Here is a 22,258-nt window from a genome sequence, read left to right as displayed (position 1 = left end):
GAACCAGCACATTTTTACAGCTAGCACATACTTTAATTTTTGAATGAAAGCCTGAACATGGAAGTCTGACAAAAGCAAACATGCAGCAATTAAATACCCTAGCCATTAAAACAGGAAACCTCCCATTACCCGAACTGCTCTGGTCAGCTGGCTGTTGCGCAAATGTGTTGTGTAACAGCACCTAAGGATACGTCCCTGCCTGAGTCTTCAGATGCAGGCGAAAATGATGCTCGTCTATGTACTCAGATTTCATGGTGTGAATGATCCGACATCTTACAGCTAGTGGCCTTCTGTGAAGAACCCGGAGAGGTGTCTTCTGGTCAAGTTTTAATTCCTTTTACAAGGAGTGACAAAATAAATGAGGAAGGAAATATGCAACATACTGCACAAGAGTCATATGGTAGGAGTCAGATTTATCGTTAACCAGTCACATCTTTTTAATACTGTATTATGGTAGCTGAGATATACTCTGATTTTTCCCATGTTTAGCAAAAGAAAAAAAAAGGGACAGTCATCTCAAACGCTAAACACAACAAGGCCTCATATGAACACAAACTAATGGAATCACAAATACAGAGGAATAACCTTGAAATCTCTGAAGTCCTTTGCTGGAATGACTCCAGGATTTAGAAGCTCATGGAGAGCCTCAGGGCAATCAAAAAGAGACAAAAAATTCAACCCACAAAATGCACTGTCTAAACTACAGCCAACCCCCTAGAAAGAAAAAAAAAACCCCACAAACAAAATTAAATTAGATCTCCTAACAGTTTTTAAAGAAGTTCATTCCCCACCCCCTTTCCCAAATGAGATTCAGCAGTTTGAAAGGCGTCTTCTCAGGAAGTGGGTAGCATGCTAAAAAAACCCCTTCACATCAGTTGTCTCCCTGAACTGCAGTGGCTCAAGTCCCTGCTTTGAGAATGACTTCATGGCCAAGGCCCCTAGGAAATTGTGCAATGCAACAAACACTGAACGTTCTTCTCCATCAGCAGTATGTTCAGCGTTTGAGTAAGGTTCTTGTTAAGGCAATGTGCTTGTTAAACAGAGCCCTCTTGGCCATTTACTTTTGCCATTTTTTTGAGCACTCTGCTATTTTCTTTGCCATTCTTTATGTTGAGGCCTCTTTGCATTATTTTCCATAGACATTTCAAACTCCCAGTTGTGGTGGCTGTGTAAGAATGGCTTTGGAACTTGTGCAACAGAAGATCACCTCTGCTCCTTTCACTTAATCAAAACACTATCTAGAGTAAAGAAAGGAGTGTAGGCACCAGATTTCCTCCTCCTCTTGCATTCACTACTTTTTATTATTTGGTCTATTGGAAGGTCAGTGTTATACAATGGTTTGTTGCCTTGGCTAGCAGCCAGCCAGCTATATTGCTAGGATGACAACAGTGAAGTAAGGAAGGGTGAGTCAGGTACAAAGGTCCCTATAGCAAAAGATGAAAAAACTGATGAAAAAACAACCACAGAAAGAGACATGTCTGTAGGTACATGTACATAACTCTCCCCTAAGGCAACAGGACAGGTACTATATAAATCAGCAAACAGGGCTACAGATACCTTAATATCATCTAAAAATGCAATATCTTCTTTCTGTATTGCTTTGTCTATCCATATTAAAGCACTATAGGTCTTCGTCTTTTCCTCCTCACCTTCCTTCATACGACCAATGGCCTCTCTAAACAAAAGAAATTAATTACTCACATAACATAAGCATAATTATATAAGGCTGTGAGCAAGAAGGCTTGCAGGACTCCCAGAGCATCACTTTGAAATTCTTGCCAGTGATGATAAATACTGACCTGGTGACAAGCTGTAAATCTCGAACCTGTATTTTGTCTGAAGAGTTATTAATTGTCTGTGATATTTAGAAAAGAATCAGTTAGCGAAACTGCTCACTTAGAGAAGAAACACATGCTTTATGAGTGCCATGAGGTGCAAAAGATTTACCTGCTGAAGTCCCTTCATTTCCTCTGACGTGAAATGTATTCTACGAGGATTCACAAGCTCAATTGCAAAGGGCCTTCCTGGCAACATGCACAGGCATAAAACATAAAAACATGTTGCTCTGAATTAACATTTGAATTTATGCAGTAAGGTTGGAAGGTGTGAAGTCTGTCTGCTGTTATGCAAACAGGGAGATGACTTGCAGGTTTAGGGATGTAGTATCAGATGGAAGGAAAGAAACAAGGGACCTTTTTTGGCTACTAAACCCCAGTATCAGCAATAAGTGCAAATTACAACTTCCCAGAAGACATCTTGTACAAGTCTGTGCTAATTAAAAAATAAAATAAGAAAAAAAGTTAATTAGCTTATTTTCTGTCACCTACAGCAATGCCCAGGTGCAAGATGATGTTAAATCCCGCTCCCTCAGCTAAACATCTGTTGCAATAGCTGCACTTTTGTGCTCAGGGCCAGGGATGATCCCCAGTATAAATAATGCCAAGAACTACACTACAAATCACATGGCAACTGAAACACATCATTTTTAATTTTCATTTTTTCTTTCCCTTCCTCCTTTGGCCATAGTAGCTTCAGCAATTTAGAAAGCAGCTGACGTTTATATAGGACCTACATTCAAAAATAAAATAAGGCTTTCACACTCACCAGTGACAGTGAGGCAAAGCAGAAGGATCCAAAAGAAAACAAGGTAGGAATCAAGTCTGCCCTAAATGGCTTAAAAACAGGACATGAATATTCACGTTAGCAGCCAAGGCCACTGAGAAAAAGCTCCTCTTCAGTAAAACTGTTCGGTCTTTGGGAATAAATGCAGAAATACCACTGAAATGCTTCAGAGAGAAAATTTCTAGCATGCCTTGTTACATACTTTTGCACTTTGTATTCAGCAAGATCTGTTAGGGTAGCTTTGGTCAACCATTTTGTTTCTGTGTTTCACAAGTGATGTTCCAAGTCTTACCATTGCCTAGTGTTCTTACATCCACATCTTCTCTTCCAGAGGAAGAAAAATTAAAGCCTGTAAGAGATTTGAACAAGGCAGGTGACATTTTATTTCACATTTTTAATAATCTCTCACAGCTTTTAGAAGGTGAAATATTTTCTTTCTAAACTTGTTTGCAAATCTATTGCAAAGAGCCTGCGCTGTGTTTGAACAAATCTGAGATAGAGACTGTTCGTTGCATCAGATTCACAAGTATTGCGATGAGCACTCTCAGCTCCTTGGCCTGAACGAGACTGCTACAACTCTGAAAATGTCTGAAAAATAAAGCAACAGCATCCTAAATAAATCCCACTTACTAAATTAATTGCTTATTTATATCCAGATAATTCAGACTTATGAACAGAATCAAAATTCTTCCAAAACACAACTTTTAGTCTTAAATATACCCAAGTTTCTAAAGATATTAAAGAAGTTTCTGCTAGTCACATCTGACCAAAAAAGAAAGAAAATTCAAGTCCAAACTTAAAAGTAACCTCTGTGTATTTTTTTTCTTCTCAGCTTTCAAGCCACAAAAATATACTGTTGGTTATTTAGTTTCCTCCACACCCTTTCCATCTTCAAGCTTTGCCTGAAGGAGGAATGGGGGAACAAAGCCTATATTAGATGTAACTGAGCAGCTCTGTTCCAAAGGGTCTCTGAAAAACTGATGATTTCAACATTTCTTGTACCATGTGGAACATACAGAATGCATAAAGATTTCCTCAGTTTTTATTCTCTCTCATTTCTCTGGTCACACTACCAGAATTTTCTTAGTTGGGAAAGCTCCAGACCCTTAATCATTTTAACAACCCTTTGCTGGACTCACTTTGTTATGTCCATGTCTTTCTTGTACTAGGGAGCCCACAACTGGATCCTGTACTCCAGATGTGTCTCCCCAGTGCTGAGGAAAAGACAAGGATCACCTCCCTTGACCTACTGGCAATGGTATTATTATTCTTTTATCTCATAGCACTACTGCACATATACTTCTGGTAGCCACCTGTGGTAATTCTGCAGGCTGAAATCAGGCGTGACTTAGCACGTCACCTAAACAAACAGTTTGAGGATTTCCCCGGTGTTCAGACTAACACTGGGAGGAGGGAGGAGAGGAGGGGAAAGTAGTTGCTTTTTCCAAACTAATATTTAATGCAATTTTTCCTTGGGTGTTCTATGTCTCCAGTTGCACATCTAGTAGATGACAAATGATGGGCAGTGATTATTTCATCTGGATAGTCCCTGGATAAGCGTTTAGCTTGTGGAACTTTATGCACTGAAGAAAATAAATTAATCAAGGTAAGAAACATGAAGGGGTCAAAGGCTAAGCAGATATGTAATGCTGATGGCAAAACCTTCTTGTAACAGGTCCCTTTACAAATTACCAACTGTTGAGAAGTATGGCTTGGCAAAAACACCACCACATACAACCATCACTAGATCAACTGAGGAGATATTTTAGTAGGCTAAAAGACACTGCATAAAACAAAGTAGTCTTCTAATTACTCACAGATCATAGCTAAACAAAGTTTACAAGCTTTATCCCTAGGAGACGGGTAAAAGAATAACACGATTTTCCATTAGACTTTTGTATTCAGTGAGTAGTTAGTAATAGAAAATATTCTATTAATGATGACAAACATATGGTACATGAGCTCCTGGATGCTTACTATCTGCTTTGAATTCTGCCATTATATGTTCTGAAATCAGTTCTTCCACTGAAGAGTCCAGCTTCCGCTCCCCATCAATAATCCAGGGAGTCTGAGGTAAATTCCTTGAATATTTGTTGTATCTTCCTGTAAAAAACAAGTTGTCTGGCATCACGCTAAAGCAATGGACAAAAGCTCCAGTATTACACAGCACACCACATTTAACTTTCATAGGAGCCTTGTGAAAATAAATTTACAGTCTTAAACTTGTATTATGGCAAGAACGTTACAGCAGAAGTATGAAACACATGGTGCAGCACCTATGAGTTTCAGTATCCAAGATGGCCAGCTTAATGCTAGACTTGGAGAGCCTACTGCTGCAGTCAAACTCTCAGGTATAACCATAGAAACAAAACTGTATATAGCATGACACAAATGGGAATAAACCCCAGAGGTTCAAGTGCCTACTCTGAGTCAACTGAATTCTGAATGGAAAAAGCTGTGGGTTTTTGGTAATCAGAGCATGGTCTTGAACGAGCTTCCCATACACCAAACTAGTGCTATACAATGCATAGGTGTCCCAAGGAAAGTAGCTCCTATGCTCTCCTCTATCAAGTAGTTCATGTTTCAATCTAAGTTCTGTGCTTATCTGAACATTTAACTCAATAAATCCAAACTAGAATCAATACAAAAACACAAAATACAAACAAGGAAACCCATAAGAGCAAAATATCTTAATAATAAAGTAGTGTGAACTTCAAAAACCTTGAGAAGTTGCCATGTAAAGAGATTGCCATCGTCTGATTCCAGTCATGGACTCATGTATTTATGTCTCCTGTGACATGAGGACTGCTATAACCAATGAGTCTGACACAGATGACCATGATTATCTTTCTTATTGACAGGTTTTATAAGATGTGAAAATATGCACAAAACAAGGAACTCTTTCATAAAGGACAGTGAATAACCTCCTTACACAAACACGTTTCAGTCTAAAACCTTGCCTATAGAAAAGAAAAAAGGAGTTCAAAGGAGCCATGCATATTATACCATGCCTCTGTCACCTCAATATTTTCCTATTTCTAACAATGTTTCCTCCTTGCATTTTGATCTGCAGAAAAACCTACACAAATAAACGGGGAAACTTAGTAATACTGTTTCACTGGGGCAAATACTGAAAGTACGATGACTAATCACTCAGCAATCAGGTTCACACTGCTAAATTCTCTTCCCATAAAACTGAGAAAGGAAAATAATATTTTTTTTTCCTTTCAACTTCCCATTCTAATAATTGTGGCTTTTAATCTGAACAAAAGTGGGTTAAAAAAAAACAGACAGTGTTTTTTTGGTTTGACAGCTTCTCTTGAACCTTTAAAAAAATAATTGGGGTGGTGGGAAGGGGGGAGTGATCACTTAACACCAAAAATAATGTCAGGAGGGCAATACCAACTCTGAAACTGTGCTTGCAAATTAGGATCCCATCTCATTTAATAATAGCAAAGTAACTGCACTGTGCTCTAGACAATTCAAAAAATTCAGGACAACATTCTGCCTGTTTATTTGTTGAAGTTATTTTGGTTGGAGCAACCTATAAACTAGAAATTGCAAAATCAGTGTTAAACCTAACCCTCTGTGTCTCTCCAGACAGATGAATTCTGATAAAACCATCCAACAAAGCAACCTAAAATAAACCAGTGTGTTTAGAAAAGGCTAAAAGACACTGGATAGCTTGGATTCATGAAAATGTACATCTAGCTGAATAATTGGTAATTAAAAATAATTACTATATTGCTATAAAACAGGTATGTGTAGAACATCATGCCATGAGAACATTCACTTTTGCCTTTTTTTCTATTAATGTTGTGTTGTCCTTTATTCAGAATTTGTACTGTGTTTTTTATGCTGGATTTAAATTGTAGGGTTTGAAAAAAATAATCCATTTCCATGTATTTAAATAAGTGGTTGTTTACACACAGGACTGGGGGAATAATAGATAATCTTGCAGGCAGATGATACAAGAGTGTGTGTCTCAACTCAGGGACACCAAGGTGTTGCTGCATTACCTGTCTCAGCCAATTATTTCAGATGCTATCCTGGTTTGGAGGGAGGAACTGGAAAGAGCTAAGCTTTCAAGAAATTAACCTTTATTAATCCTATTAGGACTGGCAGTTTGGGATGGAATAATAAGCAGATAAATCCAGATGGTGAAAACCTCTGAATCCAAATCAAAACCCAAGCACTGCTGGGAGCTTAAGTGCCTTTCTCAAAACACCTGTTTATTGTGAGGGGACACATTACAACTGCAAAATTTGCAGGGATAAAGGTTTTCCGAAGGAGAGAGCACGCTTTTTGATTACAGGGCACAATTCTTCGTTTCATAAACTGCTTCTGGGTAAGCCCCCTTAGTGAACAGGGGCACAAAGGACATTGGTTTGTATCTTCACATCGCCCTGTGCTACCTCTAGAAGAGAGAACTACTCCACCTCTCAAAACAAAAGAAAAACAATGGCAAGGATAGAATAGATTTGTTTCTTTGCTCCTTAAGACTTAATTACGGGAACCAACAAATTTCAAGAATTTACTGGGTGTCTTGGCAGTATTATAAAAGTAATGTTTAAGACAACACAGCAGCAAATAAACGGATCACTTTACCAGCCACAAAAATTGCACCATTATTGCACTGAATTTCCAGCGCATCACAGAGGTTCTTTGGTGAATTTGGGGGACATGGAAAATGCCTGTATAAAAAAATAATTAAACATTACTAGTAATACCAAGACATGATGGAGAATTGCAATAGCAATAATGGCATGAAAGATGATGTGTATGTCCATTACACAAAACACAGCTAGAGTTTATGTTCACATTAAAAGTTGGAACACCAAGAAATGGATAAACATCAAGCAAATCACATTGCAAATACTTTTGTGAATCTATCATCCAACATTACCCAAGTCTAACACTCCAATTAACATTGTGTATGGCAAGCAGTACAATGCTATAGCAATCCTGAAACTAAATTTGGCATGAAAATTACCTTTAAGATCTATCACTAAATCTATGCTTGGAAGTGAACTACAAAGAAAGTTTCTCCATGTCCTCTCAGTGCCTGTGATTTTCACCACATTATAGCCCTTCTTGTTTTCTTATAACTCAATTCCTACCCTTTTGGAAAGTCCTACCCTTTGGACAACGTCTTTCTTGTAAAGAGAAGCTTAGAAACTCTTAAGGTTCAAAATACAGAAGGAGGTTCCAGGATTTCTAAATCTCTTCTGGGGTTTTCGGGATGTACATAAAGATTTTTGAATGTAAATGACTGCAACATATCAACAAACTGTTTTCACTTCTAACCATCCTAAATCCCATGGCATTCCAGAAATCTGCACTGAGGTACTGCCAAAAGCACAGAGCAGAACTGCAGCTCTCTGACCCTCAGTTTCTTCTCTGTGCTGCTCCTGAGATAATAAACTCACGGAGCACTTTGAATAATGGGAAAAACACCAGCATTTGTGTTATGTCTAGTTTTCCATCTTCCATGCCTTAACTCAAACAATTTGAGATTACTCCTTAATTAAAAGAATGGTATTCTATTACCAGAAGAATAGAAAACACAACACTAACCAGTAAACTAGCAGGATGTAAACAAAAGTGCTTTTATAGATATCTTACCACTACTCATCCACCTAATAGTTTTCTCCTCATCCTAATTCTGTACAAAAACACAAAGCTAAGAACTAGTTTCAGTATATACTTACTTGAGAAAATCTTCTTCTTTTATCTTCTCTAGGGCCTTTAAAACTGCCATTCTGGTGAAAACAGACTGCACAGTAAAACAAAAAAAAGTCAAGAACTACATGAAGGTAAGAAAGACTAGACCTAAGGAAGACAAAAAAATCCAAACCCTAAAATATACACACTGTACTTCTCACAAAATAGATTTTTTTCACTTGTGTTTTCTAATACCTACAAGCAACTCTGTATCAGCAAGAACTCACTGTGATCTTAACCCTAATTTTAACAGGGCAACAAGAGCAATAGGTAATTTTGCCAAAATCTATTCAAGCAACTTTACTCACAACATGAAAGCAATGCAACATAGCTTTGCAACAACATAGCATAGCAACAACAGTTTTTTACACCACCACCCTCCAAGCATACCCTGGTGCTGCTGTTGATAACTCAAGCAAAGCTAAGGCAGAAAACAGAGAATTTAGCTTCCTACCACAGGAGAAACCAGCACTGTAACAGATGAGGTAGAATCCTACTTTAGGAAGGCTGAGGACAGTACACAGTTTCTAAATGAACCTTCTAATCATAGCATGGTCAGCTATAAGATCAAATCATATTGCCCAGGGTTTTATCCAGTAAGGTCTTGAAATCCTCTGAGGATGAAGCCTGTACACCCTCTCTGCATAGCCTGCTCCACTATCCAATGGTCCTCATGGTAAAAAGTTTTTTGTTGTATCTACTCCAAACCTCTCACTTCAGCTTATTTCCACTATCTCTCCTCCTTGCACTCTGCACTGTGAGGAACAGCTTGGCTCCCTGTTCTCAATAATTTCTCTCTTGGTACTAAGGGGAGATTCAGCTAGGTCCTCCGAAAAACCTTCTCTTCTCCAAGCTAAAGAAGTCCAGGTTCCTCAGCCCCTCCTCCTAAAGCATGTTCTCCAACCCCCCTGTCTGTCTTGATGGCCAACTGCTGAATTTCCAATTTAATGCTGTCTTTTTTGAAAATTGGATTTGGGAATTGGAAAAAAAAACTGGAAAATATTGGGTCACTGTTTGGGACAACTGAGGTCTTTGCAAGTTCCTGGATGCCTCCAGGGAAGCTGCTCTTTCTCCTTTCTAAACATAAATTAGACACAGTAGCATTTCCCTTCCTAATAGAACAGATGAGCTGGAAAATCCTTACACTAGCAGTAAGTTTAAACAACCATCTACAACAGACAACACAGAAATTTTTACTTGGAAATCAGTTTTTATATTGCTTCTCTGATTAACACAGCCCCTGAAGCTTCAAGCACAGATTCTTTGTAAGGATGAACCTCTAGAGGTATTATTTTTTCCTTTAGGTTCCTCTGCATCTTGTTGCCTGTGTGGTTTTAACAGACAGGCCCTGTTAGTTTAGATCCTTATGTGAGATTTTTCACCTTTCTAAAGGAAAGCAATGCAGCAAGTAGTGAGTTATAACAATACAACCCTCCTAAAAAAGACTTGCATTTATTGGCCAGGTGGAGTAGAGTAGGCAGGATTCTGGGGTCAGACTCCCTCTACCAAATGTTGGTAGACTCTTCACCAGAAAAAATAAAAGGCCTTGCACAGGCTTCTGACAGAAGTTACTTTTCTCCTTCTGATCACACCAACTATTATACTTGTATTGGTTTTTCTCCGTCTTTCCATTCTTACATGTCCTCTTTTCCATCAATGACTGTGTGTGGGCTCAGGGTCTGCAACAACTGAGAAGGTCCTTCCTCCTCTCCTTTAGAGGCAGACATGATTAAACCACCCTGCATGTATTGTGTCTTTCATTCAGATCAGAGGACATGAAAACTGCAGTGTGATCATTTCTCTTTCGGCTGCGGAATCTCATCTTCACGATGTGACTTTATCTGAAATGTTTTATCTACAGAGAGCTTGAGGATCATCTGTTATGCTACTTTTAATGCATGACAATCAAATTCCCAGATCTTAAGGAAGCTATTTCCAGAGAACAGTTTTAAAATTATAGCCTTTAGACAGTCTGGAAAATGACCTAAAGAAAAGCACCAAGCTCTTCATTTTCCTAAGCACAGAAATGTAAAATGAATAAAGAAGACAAGCTTTACTTTCAGACAACCAAAAACTAGAGAGACTATTGTTGAAGGAAAGCCAGACATTAAACAGTGACTGAATACCTGGGTAAGTTCTTCATTGTAGATACTGCTGTGAGATTCCGAATGTTAGAAAAGAAATACAACAATGATGAGATCCTACCTGTTTGTTCTTTGCTGGTTTAAAACAGTCTGGACAGGCTGTGGCTCTAAATACAGAAATGAAAATTAGCTGCTGCTCTTTCAGAAGAAGAAATAAACAGATTGATTAAGTACAACATGTACATGGTCTTTGTATCAGTGTATCCAGTATCTCACTTCCACAGCTTAGCAGAGAATAGATTTTAAAATTAATGTTTTCCTAAACCTCAAATGACAGAAGGCGTATATTGCCCAATCTAGAAAGAAATCATGGACAAAGCTGTGTAAGCCTCTTTTCCTCTGATCAAGACAAATGTGTCTCAGCTTTGAGATGAGATGAAAAAGTGAACAAGAAATATAGCTTTTTGGTTCTTTCCAATCAGGTCATGATTAACGTTTAAGTTCAGTGCAAGGTTTGCTAACATTTGACATCTGTGCTTGCTGCTCTTAGACAATGTACATGACAAACTAGAGACTCAAACTGCTGCTTCTGGATAGGAAAATTCAATTTACTACAGAAAAAGTAACTTCAGGTGTTCAATACCATTTTTGCTTTGCCTCTTCAAAAGAAAATTATTGGTTGTTTAACAAAAGTGAAAGTCAAGTCAGTGAAACACTTTTTATGAGTACTATGGAGGAAGTTGTTGTTCCTATTAGTGGATTACTATGTATGCAGTTAGAGATGATATCTAGCCTACAATACAATTTACCATTTCTTGCTGGTGCCTTCCAAAACCTCTGTAACTACTTTAGACTACAAAGAAGCAGATCTATAAAAGCAACTTGCCTGGCCAGTTTGTGACACAAAGCATTGCAAATTCCCTCTTCCAGAATTTCAGTATCACCTTACCTTTAAACATAAATCTCCAAATACAAACCAACAAAAGCTGAATCAATCTTCCACGTCAAACCAAGGGTCATTTTAGCATACCTACTTATGCAGAATTGTGTAAGAATGGCTTGAGAGATGAGAAATGGCAGATGCCATACTTGGAAATCCCAGCCAAAAGAGCACCTGGGGCTCTTCACCAGGCTGAGACAATGTTCTACTTGGCTTCCACAAAAAACATGACTTCCATTACTCAAGCTTTAAGATCTGCCAAATTTACCACATTTACACTGAAACAAAACCATTGCCTCAGAATATGCCCAGAGCCAGCCATTCATATATGCAGAATGCCTTGACACCTGAGAAACTACTATGTCATTAAATCAGGTAATTAGGTAATATGCTGTTACTTCAGAAAAATGTCTAAAACCTTAATTGCTGTGTAAGTTTGATACAAAGAGAAGGCAAACAAAGGGATATTGTCAGGTCACATGGAATAAACCTGAGTAGTTGGAATGTGGAATGGAACATCTTTACAACTTTCACTTCTACAACTACTCCTCTTGGAGGGCTAACATTGGCACCACAAAAAGGATGGAAGGATGAGCTGAAAATAAGAGTTGTGAGGTTTCAGCGAAACGAAGAGCACTACCAAAACAAAAACTGATCAAGTAAAATTAAACAGGTAAGAACAAAAGGATGCAGGATCCAGAAACACTTAACAAGATTATTAGTACTATTATTTAGAATTATAGCTTGGCCCTACCACTTTTTCCCCCTTTCACCCAGTCTTAAAGAAGCTGGAAAGGAAAGATGTTCTGCAAACAGTGGTAATCTGTTCTTCCTAATACCTGGTCTGCCACCAAGCATACATTCCCTCATCCCCCACCCTAAGACATATGCAACGATATAGCTGTCGAAAGCCTAGGTGGCAAACTGGGCATTCAAACAAAGATCATAAATTGCCAGAAAGGGTAAAATCAGGGAAATATATAAAGGTTGGAAAGGAAATCTCTAGTCTCAAGAAATGAATTCACTGTGTAACAAAAAAGCCTACGCCAAACCTCCTTCTGTGCTAAAATTTATCTTGCAGTAGGAACACAAGTGATGAAACTGAGAGAAACTCAAGTTTTCCAGGAAGCATCAGCAAACAGGAAGAGTGAACCTAATTATTCAGCTAGATTTTGAGAAATCACATTAAATGGCAGCTAAATTCACAGAAATATTTTGCTTCTTTGTGTTTAGCCGACACTCAACTGGGCCAGGCTAAAAACTGCATAGCAGCCAGGAAATTTCTGTTTGTTTTAATAAACCAGTGAAGTTGAATTAACTCACTTAAAAGCCTTCCCTCCCACTCATGTCTCCTGTAAGAGCAGGAAAGCCTAGGCATAACCTCAAAAGATTCTTCCACCTGCAATTACATGGCTTGAATTTATTCTTTAAAAATGATATGGCTATATTCAAGAGGGTAGTGAGTTTAAAAGGGCAGAAATGGAACTTCTCTGAATGTTTTCCTTCCAGCTCAAATCAGAATTTTGGATGATTTTGTTTACTGGCTTTAATGCATAGAATCAACCAGAGATGGTGTAACTTTAAACTCTGCAGCTCTATCTGAATATGAAGAAGTTTAGACGCAGGCTCCATTCTAGTTAATAAACACTGCATATTCTCATCTGTAGCAAATTCAAACCAACAATGTTACATAGTATTTAGATAAAGATCTTCTGTTATTTACATAAAAACTTACAGGAAATGGCACTCCCCGTCTGTTTCTGGATGAGCAAAGACCACACTAACTTCAAACAAACTCTAAATTTAAAAAAGACATAAAAAAGAACAAGGTGGTAATAGTTTCTAAAACAAATAGGGAGGATATTTTCATGCACCCTTATTGTAATATTAAGAAAACAGTAAAGACACAGAAGAGGAAGTAACCCATTTATTCTACAACATCATCTAAAGGCAGTAAAACATTTGCCATAACAGCATTTGCATTTCTGAAGTAACCAAAGATTATCTGAGAGTGCTTCAAAAACCTGAGTGACCTACACATCATAAATACTGGCCCCATTCTGCACAGGGGGAACTGAGTCAGAGACACTGTATGCTCAAAGCCTATTAGGGTCACTAAACTTCACAAACCTTCTGGGAGAGCAGTGCATAGCATGGAATCAAGATAAAAACCCTTTAGTAGTCACCACTGTAAAATTTTGTTAGGGACTTCATTTGCAATGACTGGATGGCCTTGGGGCAAAGAAAACCAACATGTCCTAGTGGATTGACAGCTAGACCAGAAACTCTAGTGTAATCTCAATTCTACCCCCAATTCCCTCCTTGGCCTTGGGCAAACAACACTCATTACTTCTGTTATTCAGATACCAGAATACCTCAAGAGGGCTATTGAAAAGATTGGCTAATATTCAAGTGCCTTGTAGATTAAAAGAACCAGACAAGTAACTTTTATGATACAACGTCTGGAGTGGCTCAGTGCCAAGTGTTGTAGAGCTTTGCTAACTTGGTATGTAAGTTTGTTTCTTCAGTATGTAAGTTTGTTCATCTTCAGTGTAACTGAGTGTTTGTTTCTTCACTAAAGAAAAAAAAAAGGATGCTTTCAATTAGCACTCCTGGAAAAAGACAATCTGTAATTATTACAGAAGCCGACAAATCCACATAAAAACTAAGTGAGTCCAGTCCTGGGGTCAGTCCTGAGGGTGATGACAAGTAAAAACTGCAGACTGCCTTGTCCTCAGTCTAAGTTTTAGCCATGTTTACAGAAATTTTACAGTCAAGATGATGGTGTTTCTGAATTTATTTGTCAACATCTCAATGTCACCTTCAGTCAATGAATTTCAGAAACATTTTAAAGAATGATTGTCAGAATTTGAAAGCTGGAAACAGGGTATGAAAAAACATTTCAATTGCCTACTTACAGGTATTGCAGGTTCCAACATAGCTATCTCTAGCATTCATCAAAGTGAAAAAGGACAAGCCTTTCCAATTTCAGTGTGTTTCAGTAATATATTTTAATCCCTAGAATTTAACATGCTAATGACGTCAAGGATATATCTCACAGAACAGTAACAGTGTTGGCAGCAACAGGAGAGCAAAGCAGGAAACCGTTCCTCACCCTCTGAAAAACAGAGATCCTCAAAAATCTCAAAACTGAAAATAGCCCATTGATTAAAGGAGGGATGGCAGCCCAAAAACAAAAGCTTTAGCAGAAGGCTACAACGGTTGCAGAAGATGCAAAGATCTATGTGTAGAAACATGAAGATTGGACCACTCAGTTTGAAATTTGGGAAATCTTTGGTTAAAAGAACTTCCCCCTCTCCGGTGATTATCACAGCAATTCTTATCTGCTAATAAGGGGGGTAAAGTATTGTTATTTTTCCCTTCATATGCATAACTGTATAAATATATACACACAAACAAACAAACACATATAAAAAGAGGGAGGAAAAGTAGAAAAAAGAGTATTTTCTTATTTATACAGCACCTTTCCATCAGCAGGAACACCCAACTCTTCTGACAACTGGGGATGAATAATCCACTTAAAAGCTTCTTTCAGCTGAACAATATCATCCTTTGACAAGGAAAGGCCCAGATTTCTGAATCACAAAGAAATAATAACTTGCACAGAAGTCTGACAAATACAGATACATGACATACAATATTTCTAGTGACTCAAGTCACTAGTGTCCAGTGACTAGTGTCAGGTAAACAAGCACTGCACGAATAAAAAAAGGACAGAAGTTCTAAGCATATAGACCATGGCATGAAAGAATGAAAGGCTGTTCCAAGACCTCATATTATGACACTGAATCTTTATATTAAATTAACAAAGTGTTAAAGAAACATTAGGTCTTAGGTCAGACCAGGCTTCGAAGTAAGATGCTTCCTAATAAACACCTGAGAGTCTGGCAGAGAGTATCTGAAGGTGTAGCTACTTTAGCTACTACAGACAGCTCAAGCACAGGTAGGACTATGTTTCCTCCTCCCTGCCTTTGGCTATGCATTTCTGCCAGCATTTGTATGCTGGCACTACACAGCTACTTGCTAAGCAGCCTCCTAGTATCCACCCTAAGTAGTACCTTGTTTTGCCCTGATTCTATTTGCCAGTGTTTCTTTCACTAACACTTAAACAGATTTTTTCCTCGGTAAAAGAACATGCACTGAGGGAACTCATGCCATAACTGTGGTAGATCAAAAGTTGGAAAAAGGCTTTCCAGAGTCTGCCTGGAGCAGAGCAGAGAGATGCATAAAAACTATTTGTTAAAAAAAAAAAATTCTTAGACTTCTTTTTATTGTTAAGAAGACAATCCAGTCCATTAAAAGAGGGCATGAACTCCAGTGGGCACAAATTCCTAATAGGAAAAGCAAGCCCAGGTGACAGCTTCAGCTGATCTTGCTGGGACAGGTACAAGATCAGGCCTCAACTCTTGTGTCTTTGCCTGCAGAAGAATTTAGAAGGTATGGATGTTTGTAAGGATGCCAACATACAATTTTGTATCACTCTTCTGAAACTTAGAGAGCAAAGCACATGTCCTCTTCAAATGGCACCAATGGTAGGCTCTGTGGGCAATATTTGCCCTACAGGGCCTCATCTTCTTTCCAGCAATTTAATGAAATAATTGCTTTTAAATTAGTCTCAACAGAAGAAGTGATTCACCATAATTTAGACTAGCTTTCTATGAATATCCTGAAATGGTACTTTCAGCCAAGATGGCTTCCACCAAAGACTAGTTCAGTATCCTCAGCTAACTTTGAGACAAGTGGATTTCTTTCCTCTTGCCAACAAAGTCAGAATGGCTCTAATATGTTCTTATTTGGCCAGGAGTGGAAATGTCCTGCAGCAGACAAAGAACCAAGAGTTTAAAATTATTTCAGGACACAGAGGTATGAAAAAAAGAAGAGACAAAACTAACTTGTACCCACTGCACTAATATCCTTCTCTCTATTGACTTTCCACCATTATTTGACCAACAATTTTCAGTCACTATTAATCTAAGTTAAATTCAGTCACTATTAATGCAAGTTAAATTCAGTCACTATTAATGCAAGATACAGCATAAAACAGCATTCCATTATGTTGTCCATGTACAAGAAGATTCTGGCTCACAGATGGCATCATGGCACTTCTCAGGAACATTAAGTTAAGGCAGAGCTACACTGCTGGACAGATAGCCTGCACTCGAAGTTGAAATGCCACATCCTGGCTATAATCACATTATGAGTCAAAAGAGATAAGAAACCCCATTTAAGGTCAAACTAGGTTAAAAAAAAAATTACAAAACCAAACACGAAAAACAGCTGCCATCTTGTCCTTCATAAGCCTCAAGTAAACTGGACAAGGCTAAAAACTCAACTTCTTGCCTGTTCAATATTTATATAGACAAATGATGTCTGTATGAAAGAATTCTTGTCAGACAGACAGCAAAAGCTATGGACAATGAAAAACCCCTAACAAATAAAATGAAAACACATCTCAATTTTAATTTCTTCATGCTTAGATTTTAGAAGGCATGAAGCAAGTTAAAAACTTGGCCAAGGACATAGGAAGTGAGTCTACACATTCCACAACTGTTATCAGAAATACCTTCATATGAAGTCAACTGTCTTGATCTCAAAAATATAGCATTAATTGCTTGGTTAAAATTTTCTCTTAACATACATGTCTCATCAGGTTCACAGCATGATGTGGTTTCTCATCATGCTTCATTCTACTATGCTGAGATGCAGTTATAGTATCTCTCTTTTTTTTTTTTCATCTGGAGAACTCTTCAATAGAAGTGGTATGAAGGTTGCCAAAACAAAAATTACTCACCCCATTTCCTGTTTTACCAGCAGCCAAGCAGCATGCTATAGGTCACCAGCCATGTCCAGGAAGAAAACAGAGAGAGAGAGAGAGAGAGGTAAACAACAACAACAAACAATTTGAAGTACTCTTAGCAAAAGGAATAAGGTTCTAAAAACCTCAGGACAAGAAGGATTTTAATTTAGCTTTTGCTGTAGAAGTGGAAAAGTAGAATTGTTTGTTTTTATTTGTAAGACATCACTTTGTAATTCACCTCAAATCCTATCTGGCCTTAAGATAAAACAGATCAGCCTGCATTAAACACACTTTGAAAATTGTTATTAACACTATAACTGGAAAAAGACCTTGATGGCATAAGTCAAGTGCAACTAGCAGTTATCCACCATACAGAGAAGTGAAAAACAAAGTGTCTAAAGACATAGTCTATGAAAACTGATTTGACATCAAAATTTTAAAAAGCCCAAAACCAAAAGAAACAAATTCAGTTATCATTCCTTACAGAAATGGGAAATGAAAAGACATAATTATGTTGAAAGAATGATTGCCCATTTTCAAGGAAATAATTCTAATTAAGAGGTCTGAAAACATGTATTAAAGAAGCAGAGCCAGCATCATGTGATCATTTCATTGGTATGAGAGGGAACCACATCATAGATCTCTTTTACATACTGATAGAGGAATGTGAATCAGAAAAAACATTCTCCTTTCTTTGGTCCATCTAAAAGAATGAGAGAATCCTAAAAGTGCTAGAAATATTAGTGGTAAAGAGAAATGGCAGAGAGAAGACACAAACTTTGTCAGATACACAGTACACAAAACTGCATGCTACTGAATAAAATAAATACAGTTGTATTCATGGAATCCTGTATACTCAAATTCACTGTGATTCATTATCCTACATATGTAGGCAGTATGAGTAAGATTGCTTCGCAAAACACCATGAAGTATATTGTAATCCTGTTTGCACAATGATCTAGATGAAATCATAAATAAAAATAGTTTCCAATAGAAATTCCTTGAACATAATTCTGAACTGGAGAATATGACAACCATAGGACTGAGTCTAGATTTGCATTTGATGAATGTCACATACCTTGATTTAAAGCAAATACCTGGTACTCAGTCAGGTGGCCAATCTCACTCCTTTCCCCTGTTATATGGGGGTACAGTTACAAAACAGAGAAAACTTCTGCATCTAAGTAGCTATGCTAAAATGACACCGCATGCCAAATTTCAGCTCCTCTCTCTTGAATTCAAAATTGAAAGATAATTGAAGAAATTCCTTTCTCCCTCTTCAGTTTAGAGCAAACAACAGACAACGGTTATGTGAGCACAGAAACCCAAAGATCCCAAATTCCAAATCACATTCAAGCCAGCCAAATTTCTCAACTCCTATGTCTTCATTCCCCTGCTCTATATGAAGCAAGAGATCAGATCCTTCTACTTCATAATTACTTTATGTTTGTGAAGTGGTTTGGAAATGAAAAATGCTCATTACAGAGCTCAAGCCTGCAGGGCAATGCTTAACAGCAAATATATTTCTGAGATACACTAGCTCAGGCACCATATTGATTACAAGATGCAGGATATTATTCTAATGCTATCTGAGGGATCACAGTGGCAACAGCTGAAATACCATGTGCAAACCCAGCCACAGCATTTCTTCACTGCATTAGAGAAGAGCTTCAAGATGGGGAATTCCTTGATGAGGTATACAGTCCTACAGGGAGTAATGACTACAGATGCTATTTGCATCAACGTCCTTGTAGTTAGTACCAGGATGATGGATCACAACTGAGACTCTAAACATAGCTAACAGTCACCCTTTTGAAGGGCATGACTCACTTCATATTCTAATACAGTTGTCTGACATAAACTTGGGACTCTTGTATTTATGATTTATTTTAATCAAATACCCTACTTGTGGAAAGAGGTGATAGCTTCTTTGAATTAGAGATACAAATACTATGAAAATGTAAATTTTATGTCCCACTCTTCTTCAGCTCCTATTGGACATTTTAGACTTGGCAAGATGACAACTGTCATAATTATATTAGTTGAAGGTAATATTAAAAGGCAGTTTCTGATTTTTTTGTTAAAAAAAGCCAGAGAAAAATCTGTGTGTCATACAAAAGGTCTGTGGGACGGAGGCTGTCTTTGGGATATCCTTTTATGATAAAATAACATATGTTCTTGAACAGTGCAATTCAAAGAATTAAAAACAGAATTTACCTGACGACCTCTTTTCAACACAAAGCATTTTGAGATGTTTATTTTAACATATTATATTAATTGATGCTTTAATGTAACAGTAAAATAGGACCAGTTTTTACCAATTATTTTTTGAAATGGTAAATGGGTGGGTGGTAAATAAAGACCCATGATTCTAAGGAGGTTCCTTCTCCACCATCACCCTTTCTCATCCCTTCAGTTAGCGCAGAGCTACACAAACAGCTGGTTTAGCATCTGACAAGTCTGAAGGGATTGAATAGAAGAGAAAGCAAGAACTTCCTAATGCAGACTTACTCCTAGACAGACAAAAACTGTTTCCAAAGAGAACAGAGCTGGTTTTGCATCTTCCTATTCCCTCATCTTACTCCCTCTATTCATTTCCAGAGCAACACCACAACTTTTATTCCCTTGGTTCTACCAAGCACTGTAGCATTGTTTGTTTGCTTGAACATAAGGACAAGACACCTTTAATGAAACAGATGGACAGGTTAAAAATTACGTCTCATCCCTTTTATCAAACTAATAATTTATTGCACTTAGAAGATGTAGTTATTATAAAGACGTAAATCTGGGTTTCTGCCAAATCCATTTGCCAAGTCAGTTTTCCCAGTTCACTGAGTCTCAGTATATTGTCATCATTTTAATCAGCAAGAGGAACTCTCTGAACCAAACATTTTTTTGGCTTCCTTTTACAGGCAAGACTGCCTCAAAACCAGAAACACTTGCCCTGCTTCTTCAGATCAGCGTGAGCTAGAACTGCAATGCAATACCACCCTCTACCGAGGCATTCTGGCAAAGACCCACGAGGAGAGTGAGGAAGAATAGCAACATCACATTTTTCTTTCCTCACCTCCATCCTTAAATTAGATATGCTACGGAAAAAAAAACCCGAACACAACAAACAAAAAAAACCAGTTATTTCTGAACTAGATAAACTATAGCTGTCAAGCTAAAGATACATAATGAAAATGTGTTAAGAGCCTGATAACATGGGAATTGCAGTTGGGACTCTTAGCCAAAAGATTCTGTGCATCACTTTGGTATTTGCTCATTGAGAGCAAAATGAATAGAGTAAGTGATATCTCAGTAACGACTAGCAAAGACAGACTGGAAATGCAGAAGACTTATCTGTAGTACCTTAAAAATAAGAAGGCTCTTCTTTTCTTAAGCAGTTCAACTTACACTGAGCATAAACTTGGATTAAGTTTGACCTACATTTGGAGTTTCACAGAGCATCATGGACGCACACATTGTGCATCCATAAACTCACTAAGCCTGAAAGAGATTTTTTAACACATCTCATTTTTTGGATGACAATAAATTCAAATGGGAATAAGGGCAGTTCACCCAGACAGAAAGCATAAAGCCTTTTTTCTGGTATTATGTTACCAGCCACAGTGGCAACTGAAGCAAACACACCGACTATGCTTAAATTCAGACTGCAAGCAAAAAAATGTTACATTCAAGAAGACTGAGAATTAGAATATATGTTAGCACAACACAGCTATTACACTGGCATTCTGCCCAAGATGCCAGAACTAAGGGTACAAATCAATACAAAAAGTGTCGTAGATTATTTAACAACCAAATTGTGTGGGGTGAGAAAGGACCTCACCACGGGTTTATATATAAATCCCAGACACTTCTTTCTGCCATGTTTGCTTGATGCTTCTACTACCTCTTACCACAGCCGGTATCTATTGTAAAGGTCTACATGTTGCCCTTTAGAATAGTATTTTTGCTTTACTTTATATCAGAAGGCAGGGGAACATCATAAAACATTTTATAACTAAGCAAAAAATGTCACTTTATTAATCAAGTTATATTATGCTTAGTATTCTCCCTCAATTTAAAAAAAATAGTTACCAGGGTTATACACTGCTCTGTATTATCACTGTCCTCTAATGTAACTAAATGGCTGAAATGTAAACAATTTTAGTTTGATTAAAATTGCCATCAGGATCATTGGTTTCAGAAATCTAGACTGTATAAATGGTAGTTTTACAAATCCAGACTTTCGACCCAAGACAGGTGACTATTAAAATGTCCATTTTCACATCCCTTAAAATGCTGAACAGTTAAGGACTTTCTTCAAATTACTTAATTTGTATTCTGCACCACCAATTATCATTTATTTCAGGAAAGGCACCAGCTGTGCAGTTCCTTCTCCACGAAGATTCACAAAGCAGTGTTGGCATCTGTACCAAAGGGAAAAATACACCAAGGGTTTAAAGAAACTCCTGTTAGATTTTCAGATGCAAAGTAACTCCTGGACTAACTGAAAACTGAAGCAACTCAGACACTTTATTAATTAAAATAATACTCACCAACAAGGAAGGGGAGAGCAGACTTTGCTTCTAGCATGTGGCTTTTGGTTTTGGGGTTTTTTTTAAGCAATAGCAATTAAAAATCAAATCACCTCCAGCTTGTACATTCCTTAGCTACTTTCTTTAATACACATTTAAGTTATGAAGAAGTTATCTGTAAAAACTTACCTCCCTAACAGACAGCTGTGGTGGTAGTGACACAGAAAACACAAAACTAGTGAACTGGTAGTTGGCGGAATGAACCTTTTGGCACACCTGTAAGAGAAGGACTTCATTATTAAACCACAGGAATGGAACCGAGTTGATAATCTTTTAGGATTTAGGTGCCGAACATACAAACCAGAGTAATCTCTTACAACCTATTGAAACATAAGCTTTTTTGTTCTGTTGAAAGAAGTTCCTAACAAACTGTATCCTTACTGCTATGAAATAAGCAAAATCGATATTTTAAGGCTAAGAGCAATTGCATATAGAAATTTCAATATGACAAATCACACCACAGTGACCAAAGTCTAGACCAACTGAC

At 37.7% G+C, this 22,258-nt stretch overlaps 1 protein-coding gene across 1 annotated transcript in view; it reads right to left on the bottom strand.

Moving 5' to 3' along the window:
• The window catches only part of PUS10 (pseudouridine synthase 10), a 28,697-nt gene that overhangs the window by 1,829 nt on the left and 4,610 nt on the right, over window positions 1-22,258 (bottom strand). Inside the window, exons 4-16 of the mRNA XM_054383493.1 lie at window positions 21,901-21,987; window positions 17,183-17,217; window positions 14,855-14,966; window positions 13,106-13,167; window positions 10,552-10,597; window positions 8,334-8,398; window positions 7,231-7,316; window positions 4,600-4,725; window positions 2,915-2,971; window positions 1,948-2,024; window positions 1,800-1,855; window positions 1,558-1,675; window positions 192-334 (exon numbers count right to left, since the gene is read on the bottom strand). Of these exons, the coding sequence (XP_054239468.1) occupies window positions 192-334; window positions 1,558-1,675; window positions 1,800-1,855; window positions 1,948-2,024; window positions 2,915-2,971; window positions 4,600-4,725; window positions 7,231-7,316; window positions 8,334-8,398; window positions 10,552-10,597; window positions 13,106-13,167; window positions 14,855-14,966; window positions 17,183-17,217; window positions 21,901-21,987 (1,070 nt within the window). The remainder of the gene's footprint in view (window positions 1-191; window positions 335-1,557; window positions 1,676-1,799; window positions 1,856-1,947; window positions 2,025-2,914; window positions 2,972-4,599; window positions 4,726-7,230; window positions 7,317-8,333; window positions 8,399-10,551; window positions 10,598-13,105; window positions 13,168-14,854; window positions 14,967-17,182; window positions 17,218-21,900; window positions 21,988-22,258) is intronic.

The sequence above is a fragment of the Indicator indicator genome, chromosome 9, assembly GCF_027791375.1.
Source record: "Indicator indicator isolate 239-I01 chromosome 9, UM_Iind_1.1, whole genome shotgun sequence".
Taxonomy (NCBI): domain Eukaryota; kingdom Metazoa; phylum Chordata; class Aves; order Piciformes; family Indicatoridae; genus Indicator; species Indicator indicator.
Note: the sequence above shows the minus strand (reverse complement) of the source record. Positions and strands in the feature narration are given on the sequence as shown.